Here is an 18,814-nt window from a genome sequence, read left to right on the forward strand (position 1 = left end):
TTCAGGCAATTTTCTCAAAAATGTGCTGTCACTTAGTAGAAGGACTAGGAGCGTAGCAGTGACCATTTGAAATCAAACACATTTTTTGTATAAAGTTACTTTTTCAGCAACCTAACATTGCAAGCGTCCATTCAGCTCCACCTGAGAGTTTTCAGTGTAAATGTAATATAGGATTAATGTGGAAAATAATTCTCCATTTCAGACTGGGTTGAACATGCATACGTAATTGATCACATTTTAGAAGTAACTTGCCCCACATCTATCATACATCCCCGTAACCAATGCTTTATTTTTAGTAATTCAATTAAATCTTTAATTTTCAGTTTATGGAAGGTAAAACAAGCATTTAAGGCAGAGTGCCATGGCGTACGTGTCAGCAATTCTTGAGGACTCAATAGTTTATCTTAACGTTTGTTTTTGGCCATGTTCACTGATTTTTTTAAGCTCACTGGTAACATTTTCTTTGTTGACTTCAATGCTCACGTTCATAAAGAAAAAAAAATGAGAACAGCAATCATTTTAAAAAAAATATCATACGTATATTGATTCCAGGCAGCACGATGGGGGCACGGTGGAGGGACTGCTTAGCACGTCCACCTCACAGTTCAGAGGTTGCGAGGTTAGATTCTGGCTCCAGCCTTCCTGTGTGGCGTCTCCCCGTGCATGCGTGGGTTTCTTCTGGGTGCTCCAGTTTACTCCCACATTCTAAAAACATGCCTGGTAGGCTGATTGAGCACTCCAAATTGTACGCACACTTCCGTAAGTGTGCGTATGAATGCGAATGGTTGTCCATTTATGTGTGCCCTGTGATTGGCTGGCAACCAGTTCAGGGTGTCCTCCGCCTACTGCCCTAAGATTGCTTGGATAGGCTCCAGCTCACCCGCGACTCTCGTGAGTTCAGATAATGGATGGATGGCTAAATTGATTTCTAGAAATATATAAAAGTGTAAAAATTGTGACAACCCCGATCACCCATTTATGTCACAAACTTTTAAAATTAAGCAAAACAATTTCTCAAGCAGATCCAAGTGTGTCAAAGTCTCGGAGAAAAATGTTAATACTGAATTATGAATCGAGTTGTAAAAATAGCACACTTGGAAATGTCTTGTGAAATATTTAAATATTGAGTTCACTGTATGCATGTTGGACTCGATCTTTTTTTTTCCATGTTAACTTTTTGTTAAATTTGTACAATGTACCTGTAAATGCAGTGTCTAAGGGAAATAAGACAAATAAAAGCATTCAATATCTTGGTGATACCTAATACTCCATTGCAGGGCTACTCCGATTCGTTGACCACCAGTGATTGCTGATCAAATCCTTTAATGGCCAATCGATTCCTCTCCGGAGGTCATAATACTCAATTTGGATTTTTTGGGGAGCAATCATCTTATTTTTTTTGTGTAAGCGTTCACATTATTTTTTTGCTGTGTCACTTGCATCGTAGTACATTTGTGAAAGCAAATATGGACTAACGAGCAGGCTCCTTGGGCTTATCTTTTTATTATCTCATATCCAAAGAGGAGCGATTCGGGAAGAGGTGGAAATACAGTATTTAGGGGAAATGAGGTGAGGCTTTTCGATCGCATTTCATGGTTACGTCACTAAAGAGGACGTCACGCCATTGCCACCCAAGAGCACATGATGAGGTCCAAGTCAGATATAGATTAAAGTCAATATTAAAAATCATTACTGTTACTCAAAACAACTTTGCAGCAGTCACTCCCCCTCCCACCCCTGTCTGCCCACCCACGATTGCTCCGACCTGGATATTCAGACGGCGGTCACATTGCAATAAATCTGATATGTATCTAATCTAGAACCACATACAAAAATGGCCAAGGTCAGATTAAAAAAAAATAGGAATCGAGTCATTGAGACTGTCTTAAAAAATCCGATACAGCTTGCATATGGACAAAAAAGGACTTTGGCTGCCTACTGCGCCTATGAGCTTTGAGCTTGTAGGCATCCATCCATTTTCTGAACCGCTTAGTCCCCACGGGGGTTGCGGGTGTGCTGGAGCCTATCCCAGCCTTCGACGGGCAGTAGGCAGGGGACACCCTGAACTGGTTGGCAGCCAATCACAGGGCACACAGAGACAAACAACCTTCCGCACTCTCACTCAGACCTAGGGACAATTTGGAGTGCTCAATCGGCCTACTAAGCATGTTTTGGGGATGGGGGAGGAAACCGCAGTGCCCGGAGAAAACCCACGCGAGCCCCGGGAGAACACGCAAACTCTGCACGGGGAGGGCCAGAGGTGGAATTGAACCCGCACCCTCCTAACCGTGAGGCGGACGTGCTACCCAGTGCTCCACCGAGCCGCCAAGCTTGTAGGCAGTGCTCTTTTCTTTTTTTTTTCAATGACAGATTGACGAACCTTCAGTATTGATGCTGCAAAATTGGGAGAATGACTATAGTGAGTGGTGTTGTCTACTCCCTGGGCAGCGTGAATTTAGCTTGCTCTAGCTTGCTCACATTAGCTTTCTGTGTTTTCTTAATTGGAAGATGAATGTATGTTCTTATGTCCTTATGTTACTGAGCATGGATGGCTGGCTTTTGTTTTTCCAGAGCTTGCGGAAGTAACGGGTTGTGGGCCAGTCTCTGCTTCATCAGTCTATTTCTTCTGATGTGATCACATCACATGAGGTTACGCAGCCAATCGAGTGCCTAGATAGTGAATACAGGCCGCATAATACGAAACACCAAAGTGGCGTAATTAACAAAATTACATTTTAAGCAGAACGTGATTACTAATTATCGTTTTTTTTTCCATCAACGGCATTTGGTAGGCCAGATATAATTGCTGGAGGGCCAATTGTGGCCCACGGGACATGGAATACATACTTTTTTTACACTTAGTGGGAATATTTACTATCAATGCACAATAAATATGAAAACTAGGGGTGTAAATCGCGGGTTTTGTCACGATACGATATCATATCGATACAAAGAACTACGATACGATATTTGCCGATATCTTAAAGCCTGCTGCGATTCATTCACGATATATCACGATATAGTGCTCTACGATCGATATATTTTTTTTAAAATAAAAAATGTAGAACAATATCCTGATTTATAACAATCCATACGCAAAATCAACAAGGTACTGCAAACTCTTTATTTAGGAAATTACAAGAGTATTGTAGTATACAAAGTGCTTATTTTAACACTGAACTTTGATGTCGTGTTTTTTCTTTAAATGTGCGGCGAGATTTGTGCTCCCTGAATATTTGATCACCGCATGGCAGGATTTACAAACTGCACGTGTCTTGTCCGTTGAGCCATCTTTTCTTTGGAATCCAAAGTGCTTCCAAACGAATGACTTGAAGCCCAAAAGGGAGCAAATTTCCTCGTCTTCTTGGACACTAGCCATAGCACCAGCCCAGGAGCCGCGTACTAGTTGTCGACTCCCCTTTCACGTGCCTGCTCTGCTCACAACACAACAACGCCGGGCGCACTGCTCCCTGCGCCCGGAAAGAGGAAGCAAGCAACAATGAACTGGATTTCAAAATAAAGTGCCGTCTGATGTCCGAGGTCAAACACGGCGATATAAATCGATGTTTACGTTTAGCCTCGATGCCAATAAATCGTAGAGCATTATATCAATTAATCGATGTGTATCGATGAATCGTTACACCCCTAATGAAAACATATAATTAGTTTAAGACAACTGTGATTTAGATGATCTGATCACATTAATAATCATTTTTCAGAGAGAGAGACAGAGTGAGCAGAGCATTTTAATGCCCCCAGATGTCACTGGCATTAAATTTTAATGGGGGGATTGAGTAGACTATCTTTCTCTCACTCCTCCCAGCTCATTCTGTGCATGGTCCGGGTAGCAATGGGTCACACTTTAAGTAGCCGAATATGCTATGCTTCTTCTCACTCCTTTCCAAATGTTTTTTTTTCTTTTTTCTCTCCATGTGTTTATTTTGCTTCCTCAATTTCATTTTGGTTTTATGCTAGGATTTTATCTGAGAACAAACAGGAAGCTCGGTATTATTTGTATATTTCAATATTTGGATAAATAAAATTGTCAATCAATCAAAAAATAAATCAAGATGCTAGTGTTGTTGCTATTTTATAGCACTAATAGGCCATCATAGAAGAACTGATTTTGAATTCAATGATTATTCCTAATTCATTGACCTATCTGAAACTTTTAAAAACAAATGGAATGGAAAGCACATAATGCAGTACTTTAACTTTTCAATTATTACAAGTTTTATTTGTCAGATTGGAAAAACAGTGCAATGACAAAGAAAGACAAACATTTTACAGTGACATCAATTTGATATCACTTAAGCCTGGGCGATACAAGTGAAAAGTGTATCACAATACAAGTACTGTATTTCGTATTGTTATCGACATAATTTTTTTTCCTACTATTAAAAATAAGGACTCAGAGGAAACAGTTTGTATGTTAATTTCATTTTAACATGGAATATTTTCCCTTCAATAAGAGGTCAACACAACTATAAAAAAAAGTGGAATAAACTGGTCAGCATATAGGTTAAAGAAACTTTTTAAACATAATGTGTTTAGTATGGTGGGAAAATGTTTCACAATATAAATATTCCATCTCAGTAATTATTGATTTTTTAACCAATTCAAAATAAAAAGCAAATTAACTAATTAAAAGACCAAATAAAACACTTGATATCAAATTGAATAAAGCACAATTATGAAAAATATAATTAAAGAAATCTTGTGAAATTCATTTTCAACAAATGTAGCTAATTTTTGTGTCAATTTTAATGTTGAGTAAATAAATAAATAACTAACTAAATAAATGCTTATTTGCAGAAGACTTCTACCCGAAAGCAGAATTGTTGATAACCCCAACCTTCATTAAAGGTTCATACAATGCAAACTAGCAAACAAAAACCCTCTAGGAGTGCATGCATTACAGTTGAGAAATCTATTTAGGAGTATTTTATTATTTCAGTGAAGAGAGAGCAACAGCAATGTGTACATGTTCTGTTAGGTTAGACAATCTCATGTACGTTTAGATTAGGGGTGTCCAAACTACGGCCCGCGGGCCAACTCCAGTTTTTATTGGCCCGCAGCAAATTCTGCAAACATAATTGAATATGGCCCGCACAAGAAGCTAGAACTTCTCAGTTTCCACACTAGATGGAGCTTTAGTTTGACTTGCGTAGGGTAGGGCACACACTTCTTTGTTGGTTCAGCTTCTGCTTCTTCTTGTCTGTAGTCGTCACACTAACACATGGCAATTTGCCTACGTTTAAAATGTGCTTTTGTGCACAAAATAGCTTACGTGCTTTTAATTGTGCCACAAATCTTATTAGCCAAATCGGATTAGCCTTTTTTCTTCTATAGAATAATTTAGCGCAGTCCTTTTGGGTAGATATCCATCACATGTGTAATTGTCAATTGCGATACATATTGATAGTGAATTACCACAACCCAGTAAAATCATTTTTCTGTTTTAGACATTTCATATTTTCAAAGTGTTCCTATTATATGCACAAAGCTTTTTCCATAGCTTTAGAAAATATACTGACAAATTGATTCATTCGTTTTTTATTATTAAGTTTGAAAAGGAAAAATATTATTATTGTACTGTATTGCGCAACTATATTGAACCAGAATAGTTTTACCCAAAATACTACCAATTACTCCAACAATGAAAACAGGACCTTCACCTGAAGTGACATGGTATTTACCGTATTGACCCGAATATAAGACAACCCTGATTATAAGACGACCCCCTCTTTTTCAAGACTCAAGTTTGAAAAAATACTTTTTGAACTCCAAATTTAATTTTTATACAGAAAATCATTACAGTACATCTGAAACAAATGATTATAAAAATATATTCGAGAAAAAAAGCATGTTATTTTGCCTCATTCAAATCATGCAAAAACTGTATCACAATATCTGAACATTTAAATATGTAAACTAAAGTGCAATCACATTTGTAAATGAATGGCTTCTGGTTTTTGAAATGTAAATAAACAACAGATTCTCTCCAAAGTCAGAGGTCATGCCCTGGGCTAGACTTGTTCTACGTCGCAGCGTTAGTCCGTTACGCGGCATCATTCTTTTACACCAGCCGAGGCTTGCTTTGAAGTCAGCGGTGGGTATGTTTAGCTCTTTGGCTATTTCCATGGCCTTGAGCTGAATGACAGCTCTGCTGATGGGCATCCCGTCCTTTCGTTTCTCGTCCACGTACGCGCACACCCGCAAGTCGAGCTCTTGAAAGCGGCCGCTCTGCCTCATTTATCACCATCATCTTGACGTTTGCATCATAATTTCTCAGCTGCCGGTTAACCTGGCCGATCTTCGAGCCACTTTCCTCCAGATTGTTGCTACGTTTCTCCATTTTCTGTTATCTCTTCTCTTATTTTCTTCTCTTTTCTTTCTTACCGCTATTTTTTATTTTTCTTCTTTGTGCTACCGCTATTTTTATTTAGTTCGCATTGGCCTGGGGAGTTAAGTTCAGCATTCGCTTTAAAATATCTGGCACCATCTAGCGTTGTGAATGAGGATAATGTCTAGACCCCGAATGTAAGACGACCCCCACTTTTTCAGTCTTATTTCAATGCAAAAAACATCGTCTTATATTCGGGCCAATACGGTACTTTTACTTATGTGTATAATTTAGGCCAGTTCCAAATTGTATGTCTATTTGAACTGAGTACCAAATGGAAAAGATTCATATCTATTTATCTATTTTGTTTACACTGTAGTTCAATTCTTTTTTATTTTTACCTGTGTGAAGTTATTGCTATAGCAGCAGGTTATGAAGTGAAGAGAGGAAGAAAATCAAGTGGAAGTGATAAGTGGTATGTGTGTGTGTGCGTGCATGTGCGCGTGTGCGTACGCATGTGTACATGTTTGCCTTTGTGTGTGTTCTTTCCACAGAGCGAGCTGAGGTTTCTGAAATAGAGAAAGGGGATTATACTGTGATCGTGATTACTCCAGCTGGCTGTGAGATCAGCGCTTTTGTATTTTACATTAGATTAGATTAGATTCAATTTTATTGTCATTGAGCACAATACATACAAGTACAGGAACAACATTAGGGCTGTCATTTTAACATGTTAATTAGATTAATCAATTACGCTGCAAATTAACACGCTGTAAAAATGACCGCAATTAATCGTGCAAGCATTTCAAATTTGTCCCATTGGGTGACCCATACGCTGTAGTGGTAGGCCACTTCCTTCCTTCGCTGCTAATCATGAGCAAATGCTTTATTGAACATCTCCATGATTCACTCAAATTTATGTTTCCACCACTTACCGCAAGTAAACCTCTACTCCAGCCAGTCTTTGGCAATGGGCTGATCTCAAGCATACACACAAGCGCTATTGTAATTATAATTATATGATCCTCCTTGTGGTGGTCATCGTTAGGGATCCTCCACTAGAGGGCAGTAAGGAGTCAACTAGTCATCAGTCAACACACCTATTTCAGCGTGGTGCTAGTTCAGTGGTTCTTATTCTTAACCTTGTTGGAGGTACCGAACCCCACCAGTTTCACATGCGCATTCACCGAATGCCTCTGTTGCGAAAAATGAAAAAGGAAATTCAAATTCAAGACACAGATGTTTTTTTACTGGTGCACAAAATGAGCTGTGCATGATCATCACCTTTTTCAAAGAACAAAACCAACACAATGCATGAACTCAACAAATTACATACCTGCAAATCAGTGTGCCTTTGCGAGACCAGTTCAGATATGCATTATCACGAATTTACACAATAAAAGTGTGTTCGGACCTCCGCGGTGGAGGGTCTGCCGAACCCCTGAGACCGACTCACCGAACCCCTAGGGTTCGATCGAACCCAGGTTAAGAACCACAAAACAATTTGGAGGAACAGGAACATGCTCCCCTTTGAGCCCAATTGAAATTCCATTCTGATTTTCCTTGTGATCAGTATTAAGATTTGGTAATTCGGTTTCATTTTAACTGGAAGTCAAGGCTCTCTGTAAACCTGACTGGTGATTATCTTTGTGTTGAATCCATATTAGACATTTGCAAACAGGTGCTTTTACTGGGGGCAAATAACAAGCCACATTTCCCTCAAATTTTTAACATGTTACAGACCAACACAGTAATTGAATCATAATTTGTACGTGCATTTTCTGCATTCTATAAAAGTAAATCTGATTACCTGAAAAAAAGTCTCTCATAGATCAATCAGATCAATCATTATAAAAACAAAATTGGTTGTCGTAGCCCTAAAATTAATTTTTTTACACCGGAGCCACATGTGATCAGAATCTAATCAATTTCGGATGATCACACTAATGGACTATCGGTCGCACAAAATTCTAATCAAAACATCGCTACTTGTAATATAATGCGTTAGTATTTCAAATTTAGTAATCTGACTACATTTATTTTACTAGATGAGTGCGCTTGCATTCATTGAAAATGACTTACAGTTTCCTTTTAGATTTGTTTTGTCCTGCAATGGTTTGACCTCCAATTAAAAAAACACAAGTTTTAACAAAGGGCTATTATCTTAATTTACTCTGGCTGACATCATCCACTAGAATACAGCAGTGAGCAAACATGAGCTAGAAATCATTAATCAACACCTATTATTAATCAACACCTATTGTAGCGATGGTTCATGTTAAGGATGGGACGAGATCTCCTCGTTCAAATCGCGTGGGATTTGAACGCCACCAGATTTACTGTCCTTGCATATCATGAGCTCTGTTACCTTTGGCCATCTTCTTTTTGTTTGCAAACTCGCCCGCTTAATGAGACCCACATTGAATATAGCAGATGTCATAAAGGGAGCCGATTTGGAACTATTCCGGCAAAATCATGGAGTCGTTGTTGTGACAGACAACGCTCCCAACATGAATCCACGCCCACGATACAATAGCGGCTGGTTTTGGAACACTCATTAAGTGCTCCACTCGCGGCACACACAATTTATCTCTCTGGTCAGTCTTACAGGTTTATGAGTTGATAATTAATTACCGTATTTTCCGCCCTATAAGGCGCACCTAAAAACCTAATTTTTTCTCAAAAACCAACAGTGCGCCTTATAGCCCAGTGCGCCTTATATATGGACCAAATTCCTAAATTTAAACTGGCCCAAAGCATTGTGTCATAAAATCAATCATAAGTGGCCCGCTGAAGACTATGAATCATGACTTAAAAAGACTATGATCATTATTTTATGATTATAAAGTAATTTGTTTCCGTCTGAAGTTGAAATAAAAAAGATAAAATGGAGAATGATTTGGATTTGGATAATCTGACATGATGCATTAATGGTGCGCCTTATAGTCCGGTGCGCCTTATATAAGGATAAAGTTTTAAAATGGGCCATTCGTTGAAGGTGCGCCTTATAGTCCGATGCGCCTTATAGGCCGGAAAATACGGTACTTGTAGTTGGGTTCTTTGAGAATCAAGCCTCATCAAGACATGGAAGATAGAACAGATTGTTTGAGAACTCGTGACTGCCAGATAGAAACAGACGGGCCATCTGCATGCTTTAATTCTGCTTGTATTATGAAGTTAACATTTTAAATCCTTCAAACAGAAGAGAGAGGCAAATATTTCAAAGTCACCACTCACCATAGCATCGTGGCAGAAAGCAATCAAAAATTCGGTTTGCATTTGGTTAAGCAAACATCTGTTGCTTTTTACTTTCCCTTCTTCACTTTGTCTGTTCCCTTTGCACATGATGTAGAGATGCTTCAAGTAGTAACACAGGATTACGGAAGTATGATCTATTCTGTTGCGGTCTCTTCTTCCTCATTCTTTTTTTCCTCTGACCATCATCTCCCCCTTTTCTCAAGTGTTACTATTTATAGAGACGCCAAATGCATTGTGTTTTTTCTTCCACTGGTCTATGTCCCACAATTTTCATCTTGATTTTTGTTTATGCTTTCATTTGTCACTTGTTTCCCTCATCTTGACTGAAAGGCAGTTTTTGTAAGAGAGAAAGACTCTGCTTTGTAAAATGCTTGGCTTTGTATTAAAGATCCAAATTATCTACAGATATATCAATCAATGTGGAAGCGCTTCTGTGAGTAACTACACTACTAATTAGTCAGACTGCAGTGACTAGCAGAGCACAAGAGGTGAAAAATTAGGATGTGTGCTATAGGATATTACACAGTATTTTAATACTTTATTCGTACTATAGCATTTTCACGCTGGATGCTTTACGAAACTTGTGTCGCACACGCACTTACATACATACATGTTTTATATAACATTGAATGGGACTCACTGTCAGTTTTCAGAGCCATTTTTTTTCAATGTTAAAATCTGAAATCAAACATTTTTTTACATGGTTTATTAATGTAATAAAAGAGCTGCTGAGTGCAGCTTCATCAGCTGTAAGCAGTCTAAAAATGAGGAAAATGTAGCTCTAAGAACAGGAACAGCTGGTGAACTGACACCCACTGACACTGAGCAGTTGACGCCACCGTGTAACCATGACAACCGACTGTGAACCCTCTGTTTCTGACAGCTGTTCCCATGGTGCTTGGCCTTGGCTGAGCCCTTGGTTCCCATTGGTAGGATTGATAGCTGTGTGCGGTCAAAGGTCATGTTAGTGACGTAGCTACCATGTTGTTTTTCCATTAGAATTACGTATGAATATTATAGTTGCCCAAATTCCAATATCAAATAAAATTATTCTTATCTAAATCTGAACCAGATCCTCCAAACAGAACAGTGTACTGTTAACGTGTACCACTAAAGGATGGCTATAAGTTTCTTTTAAGATGACATATTGTAGACAATTTTCTTTTAATTGCTTGTATGCAAATAGTTAGGTGTCAGGCGTGCCTGCCCACCCATGTGGTGAACATACACAAACAAGGACTTTCAAAAGCTGCCTATCTCCAAAAATGCGTGTGAAAAGCTGATCTGAACACTTTGGATATACAAAAAAAAAATACTGCCCCCTTACTCTTGAGTTTCTCAATGACATGGTTGCTGGCATGAGTGAAAATACACAATTTTTGACCAAAGCTGGGAAGATCAATTGGTTGGTGTCACAAAAATTGATTTCTTCTTCTTCTTGTAGGGGTGGGGAACTCCTGGTCCTCAAACCTGAATGTTTCATATGTCTCCCTCAATACACCTGATTTAAATGATCAGCTTATCAGCAAGCTCAACTGAAGTCAGACAACAATCCTGATCATTTGAATAACTGCTGCACTGTTTTAATGACATGGCAGCAAACAGAAGCGCTTATTTACTCAAGAATAGGGATGTTCCAGACCACTTTTTTCGTCCAGACCAATACAAGTACCAATACAAGACCAATACAACCAATACAATACTCACCAATACTGATACCAAGTAACTTTACCACAAAACATTTGATACATACATTTTCAATAATACCAGTGAGAGATCATTTTAAAGAAAGAGCTTTCGGTTAGGTCTGACAAAGGGCAGAAAAATCAATTTACTGAGAGTTAAGTCAAAAACAGAACACACAAAAAAACAGATTTGTTAAACCAAATTGACAATTCCCTTAGTAATTGTTCAAAATAAGTTGAAGTGCAAGATGAAGCATGTTCAACGGTTAAGCATGACACTTTAGTTAACAAGGCTCAACATTTTATTTCATTCTTTCTTCGTAGAGCAGTTCTGCAAATCAATGACTTCAATTGGTGAGCAACATTCTGAATTCCATCCATTTTCTGTCCCGCTTTGTCCCCACGGGTGTCACAGGCGTGTGGGAGCCTATCCCAGCCGTCATCGGGGAACACCCTGAACCTGTTGCCAGCCAATCCCAGGGCACACAGAGATGAACAACCATCCGCACTCACACTCACACCTAGGGGCAATTTAGAGTGCTCATTTGGCTGACCAAGCATGTTTTTGGGATGTGGAAGGAAACTGGAGTGCCCGGAGAAAACTCATGCGGGCACGGGGAGAACATGCAAACTCCATACAGGGAGGGCCGGAGGTGGAATTGAACCCACAGCCTCCTAACTGTGAGGCCGACGTGCAGGTTAATTCTAGGCAAGTGAATCAATTTATTGAACAATAAAATTAAAAAAAATGTACGATCATTTTTGTAATAGAATCAATAGCTTTTATTTCTCGAATTCATATCATGAACGTAGAGGCTTTTTCGCGACTCTGATTGTGTGAAAGCAGTTTCTGGCAACAAATCGGCTCTTTGCATCACTGCACTGGTTATTCCATTCCTATTAAAGAGGTTTAGGAAAAATGAGAGACGATCGTTTCTTTTTTGAATTGTCGGAAACAAAAATGATCAACAATGCAATATCCGAGTTTCTGAATATTCTCAGGCCTGGGTGAGTGAGCTCAGAAGTTCTAAACTATGTCAGTTTTTCTGTAAATCATTCAGCTATTCCTAACACATGTATCACTTTTGTTTATGTGGATGTTTGGACACGATATTTCAGAACTTTGTCAAGTTTCCAAAAAGTCCCTCTCCTTTTCTCACAGAACACTGCACCAGCAGTTTGAGAGCTATAAACAAGAGGTGCGTCGCATCGGGGCGGAGACCCGGCGTCAGCAGACACAGCAGAAGGATGATGCACCCACCTGCGGCATTTGCCGCAAGACCAAGTTTGCAGATGGCTGTGGTCACTTGTGCTCCTACTGCCAAACCAAATTCTGTGCCCGCTGTGGGGGCCGAGTCTCCCTGCGCTCCAACAATGTAAGGATACCAACATCTCTTTTTCCACTTTCATACTCCCACTCACATATTCATCATTTCTGCTTTTGCTGCTATACAACTGTGAGTTCATCATCTGCTTCTTTGTTTCCTGGTCACACTTTGGGAGACCAAAGGGCGATGGAAGAATGTCTCAGGACCACTACAACTGTCGGCCCTTAGACTGATTGCTTTTTACTAAGGGTGGAGTGTTGTGAAATGGTTAAAAAAAGACTGAACACTGAACCTCACTTGAATGCAAAAGTTCACCTGTTATTGTATCACATCTGTATTTTTATTTGTGTCTTGCATTTTCCCATCATGTGAGCAAATAAGGCTGATCCCACAAGCTATGTGTCTAATCCAAACACAGGACTGTTTGAGAGCGATGGCTGCACATTCCCCCAAAAATATATTTATCCAATTTTTGGATATCAAGCCATCTTCGATTAGATTTGATGATGCTTTTTCAAATATATTCAATGTAATTAAAAAGGCAAACGTTTATTTTGACCAGTCTTTCCAACTTCAGCAATACTGTACCTGAACTTAGGGGTGTAGCGAAAACCGGTTTGAATAAGAAAGTTGTCCTTTATTCAAGCAAATCAAATCATTTTAAAATGCACCATCCTTAAATTGTATCATACCCCATGAGATAGATATTGCATCATCTTAAAGGTCAGGGAGCAAAGAAGACCTCTCACTTAATACAATTCAGAATCGTCTGTGGTTTAAGTCAAGCGCCCTCCCGTCTTTGGGTATTTCCGGAGATGTGAGTTCACATAAATAAAAGTATTAAGTGGCTGCTCTAGCATTTTTTTTTCTGTGCAAGTGACCTGCAAAACTTTCATGCATGGGAAATGCAGCTCCAGATTGTCACCGCGTTTTAACATTTCATGTACGGCTGGCGCATAATAATGAATGGCACACACACAACATGGCTCATGTCTCAGTTGCTAGAGAAAGTATATATCAATGCACAAACATACCAGTCTGTATTTCCAATCTGCTTCTTGAGGCTCATTCGTGGAGCTGCCACAGTTACCACTTCCACTTTTTCTTCCACTGACCGGCTCAAACATGTATGGTCTCACAACACCCACTTCTGTGGACTGTTGAGTGTCAAGATAGTCCTGCTCCTCGAATTCCAAAACGTTGCTCGCCATTAAACATACTTTATTGAGCATGTATCATGCCCGTGCTCTACTCAAACGTCACCGGTCATCAATCCTGGTCCCCTGCATGTTTTATACTGCTGCAACATAACTGATTCAAAGATAATGGATAACGATTTTGAATTTGAATTAGCTGCGTGGCAGTAATGAGACATACTACATAACATACAGGACACTGTACACCGAGGATCGGAATTGGTGAGTATTACAAAAAATATTAGCAATGAGAATGTGAATTTAACAGACCCTAAAAAATCTTTGCAATCTGACCTTTAACAGGAGCTACACATTATGTACCATTTGTATAAGTCGATTTGCCGTTGTTTTACGTGACGAAAACTACAGCCGTAACATATCCAATTGAATCATAATCCCATTCAATAAAACAGAACGGAATCGTCCCACTCGAAAATGTTCCGTTGTTGTATAACATAGTATGTTATAGACTGAGATAGGTATTAAATTGTCACCTACTGAATATATAATAACTATTGTCTGAACAAATTAAAATTTTCTACACAGAATCTAAACATCAGAAGGAAAATAATTACAGAGGTCTGGACCTTAATAGTCTCATCGTTGTTAATGGCCATTATGGGATCATGAAATGGCTCAGCAGAATTAAACCGCAGTTATTTGTATTTCCATAGCTTTCTTTATGTCACGTATGCAATCAAATAACGTATTCCAGACAAATTCAAGGCATCTTTTCACTCTTGATAAATCAGTTGAAAATAATTTCTTACGGCATACATGTTAGTGCTATTTTAAGACCAACTCCTTCCATTCAATTTCTGGGCTTTTCTCCAAGCCAAGAGGGAGGATTCCTCCTGAGTGTAGTTGGCCACGAGACTGTAACCCTGTGCCTGCTGGTGCCCAATCTGCTCAGGAATCAACCAACCCAGCTAGCCTTGACTCACACTGTGACCAAACGTAGACTGAACTGGAAGGTGGGTCAGATTAGTAGATCAATTTAGTAGGCAGGCTTGCTTGGTGATTTGTTTTCGACATTATTATCATAACAGACAATCCATTACATGCCAGTGAATTGATGTATGTCTCACATGCAGTCCCTGAATAAAACAAAAAACAGATTTAACAATTTGTATGGATAATACGTACATAGGATTCCAGATTAACTAAAGGTTTGAACGTGCAATTTGATTGCTCACACCAAGATGTGGAATCCAATCAACCAGGCACAACCCCAAATTACGCAGGCAAAATCGATGTGCAGTTTCTTTTGTACATTCTGGGCGTAGTAAATAAAATGAATGCATAAACAGCGTGATTTATCACGCCTGGTATGAATTGCGGTGGCTGATTTAACTTTAAAAAACACATCTACAAGGTGGGAGCAAATTGGCAGCTGCTGTGCATGAAGATGACTGTAGTTATTGTGGCGAGGAGAAGACAGTCGAAATGTGAGGCGACGGAGAGAACTAATCTATTTATGCTTGTGTAACTCACTATTTGAAATATCAGAAACAAAAATTATCGCTACATATCTTTTCAGCAATATAGTTTTGTCACTTCTGAACGATCTAAGGGTTCATTTGAACCCGGTCACATGGAGTCAAGCCATTTGTGACAAAACCCCTTGCAGCGCTGCATAATACCACTTAACCAAAGGGATACTCTACATTTTTTCCCCATACATCAGTGACAAGTTAATATTTCAGTAATGTGGTGCATTTTAAACAAACAATTTAAAAATGCTGTGTGCACTGCCATATTTATTAAACATGTGACCGGATAACCCGGCTAGAAATGTCACATGTGTATGACGTGCATAATTAGCAGAGATACTGCGATCTCATTAATAACCGATGACTATCTGACGACTATTTCTGAAAATGTACGTGAATGGTAAACATGATCTAAGTCTTCAAATATAGCACCCAACATTCATAACCTCCTTTGTGTTTTGTGATGTAGTCATGAAAAGCTGATGGTTCAATACTCTAGAATTGTAGTTCTCTCTACTCCACATCCATTCATTAAAGTTTTTTTTTTTTTGGTATTACAGTACACTTAAAACAATGTCTTTTGTGCTGGGAATAATCAAGATTAAACAGTAAAGAAATAAATATCAAGCGTTTCCTGGTGCATTCAGAAAACTTTAAGGCATTTTCACACTGCGTAGTGCGCTGTTGATGAACCCTTTCATTGTGTATGTGGTGATGGGTCCAGATCATGGAATTTGGTGTCAGGGCAGGCGGGGGTTCCCAGCAACAACAAAAAAAATCGATTCAAGGGTGGCATTGCGGTGATGTTGGCACCTCCAATAGGTAAGAGACTGGCGTAGTAATAGATGTAAAAGTAATGGATTTTAAGACCCTCTATCAGTGGTGTGCTGGGACCATTTTTCAGCCTGGGAGTTTCAAACCCAACCAGCCAAATGGGAGGCGCACAGGGATAATAGAGTACCGCTATATAACTTAACTCCACTATTTATGTGCTGACTGTGGGTGTCCATCACAGAAAATGAAAAGTTAGTTAAAATAAAAAACATTTCTCACACTCACCACTATATTTACGTCATTTTGAAGGCCTCCGAAAGAAGCCAAGCGATGGGTTACTACGATATTTGTTGATCTGACTTAAGTGCTGTCAACAGGCTTGTAGCTGACGTTCAATTCATGCTCGTAGCTCCAGCGTCTGATTAAAATGTATACAAGATGAACACAACCGTAAACACCGTCATAGTTTTATTCAAACGAGTTCATAATTGTACACTGAAACACAAATAATACTTATCAGATGAGGGTAGTAACGTGACAGCAACGCAACAGACACCAGGTCGCGCCTTGATGTCGTCACTGTGTACCTGGAAATTTTGGCCCCTACATGTGAAACATTGGGAAATAAAGGCATGTTGATGCTGGAAAAATCACAAGACGATTAAGAGAAGTATAAATAAGATTTTAATTAAAATACTGAAAATAAACAAATGTATTTGACCTTTGCTGGAAAAAATTGCAAACCGTACACTGCGATGCTAAGACATAATATGTTGGCTTTTTTTCTTTTTTATTAAAAACATTTATTCAACTTAATTAAGTTGTAGCCTATAAATGATGGTCCGGCCCCACCACCACACATTGGAGTGGCCCTCCGGGAAAAATCCCAGCTCTCCCGATTACCTAGCATGCCATTGCCCTCTATGATGCATGCAATAAATGGACGCTTTCATTTTGTAATACTTTATTTATTCTTATTATTATTATTACTCATAAGATGTTGTACGTAACTGTTGAGTTAAATGACATTTTTTTTTTGCTCATGATGTTTTGTTATTTGTCAAGGTTTATGCATTGAAATAGTAGTCGGTTGGAAGCACATACGTATGTCGGGGTCAAAAGTTTTGATAACTGTTTTTTTTTGCAATGTATGAATACACACCATGTCTTTGGCAATGTTCAGCACCACTGACTCCGTGATTGCATTCCCCTGGCCTATTGTCATACGGAAAACAACATGAAAACGATTCAGCTTATGATGTGTGTTTTTTAGCTCAAAACAAACTTGCTAGTGGTGTTTTTGAAAAATGGTTGCTCCAGTTATTAATTTAACAACACTTGCATTGCTTCTCTGAACTAGTTCCAGCTATTTTGTTAGTGGGCGTGGCACACAACACCAAGACACACTTAGAACTACAGAAGTCATATCATAAAATCGCTAAAAACTATTTCTCCTAACAAATGAACTCAGGTTTATTAATCTGATTATTTGCCCAGGCCAATGACAAGCTCAAATCACTGCAGCCATTCCTGTCAGTGCTCATAAACATCCCACCCACTTACATCTGTCTTTCACGAAATGTAAAGGGATCTCTATTCTGCAAAATGTAATTAACAAATCTTTGCAACACCTTTCCTCCCCCTTTTTCTATCTTACCTTTCTTTCTTCTCCCCATATCTGTCCACTATTTCATCACAAAATCAACCTCTGTCCTTTTCATGTTTATTGGATTCCTCTGTTTCTCTTGCTCCACTTCCCCACTCACTTCTGCCAATTCTCACTGCAACCTGGACTGCATGCCACAAAGGAGGACAAAGTGGTTAGCATCTTTTTTGTGTTCTCTGTGTAATGTGACTGTAATGTTTTGCCACTGAAACATGAAGCCATTGGCTACATTAAATTTAGACAAGGGATACATCCAAACTAGGACACAATAGAATTTTTATTCTTCAATGTCGAATGCTTGTTAAAAAAAAAAGTAGAGATGTGTGTGTCGGAGAAGAGATGTGTGTGTCGGAGAGTTGCAATGTGTACGGTTTTTACCGTTTCCCCATAGCTTTGTCATTGTTGAGACTCCTCAGACGTTTAACCTATGACTAATACTACGTTTATTGTCTGTCTCCTCCTCCCGCAAAGTGTATCATAGTAAAGGACAGGGTAAGCCTTTCTGGGTAATGGATTTGCTGCATGAATCCTCCCCCCTTTCCACATTTGGCTCTGTATTCATTCGCAGATGTAAGGATAAGAGTCCAGTCCAAATGTCTTGTAGAAAGAAGTATGGTCAAGGTGTCCCCGGGTCGTGGACCACTTCATTGATCTAATTCTGAGAATGAATGCAGTCACCTGACAAAGTGAGCATGAACAATGACATAGGATATCTGCAGGGGCAATGACTCTTCTGACAAATCCTGACCCTTCCGATGGCCGCAGGCATGACAGTGCCAAGTTTGAGGGGGATTTTGATAAATACACTCTTATTAAAATGTTGCAAATGTTGGGTTGGGAGATCGACATTGAGTTGGCATGTAACTTAACTTTGTTATAAATGACTATGATACATGAATGCCTGTGCATGCTTCCCCTGCTTGTTTTTGAAACCAGTGCTTTGAACTGGACAGTGTGTATTAAATATACTGTATATGTTACTATTTTAGAACAACCATAACTCGTTTTGCACTGGTTGCCCTGGCGCACCCAAGTATTTTTCTTTGGTGCACCAGCACAAAGTTAGGT

General features: G+C 39.1%; 1 protein-coding gene across 3 annotated transcripts in view; it reads left to right on the plus strand.

Moving 5' to 3' along the window:
• Positions 1 to 18,814, plus strand: part of rims1b (regulating synaptic membrane exocytosis 1b) — a 64,940-nt gene that overhangs the window by 5,543 nt on the left and 40,583 nt on the right. For 2 of the 3 annotated variants that reach the window (XM_061275606.1, XM_061275607.1), the window contains exon 2: positions 12,452 to 12,665. In XM_061275606.1, coding sequence (XP_061131590.1) covers positions 12,452 to 12,665 — 214 coding nt within the window. Of the gene's footprint in view, positions 1 to 12,451; positions 12,666 to 17,888; positions 17,901 to 18,217; positions 18,239 to 18,814 lie in introns of all 3 variants that reach the window. The other variant, XM_061275610.1, reaches the window with a different exon arrangement.

The sequence above is a fragment of the Syngnathus typhle genome, linkage group LG3 (assembly GCF_033458585.1).
Source record: "Syngnathus typhle isolate RoL2023-S1 ecotype Sweden linkage group LG3, RoL_Styp_1.0, whole genome shotgun sequence".
NCBI lineage: Eukaryota > Metazoa > Chordata > Actinopteri > Syngnathiformes > Syngnathidae > Syngnathus > Syngnathus typhle.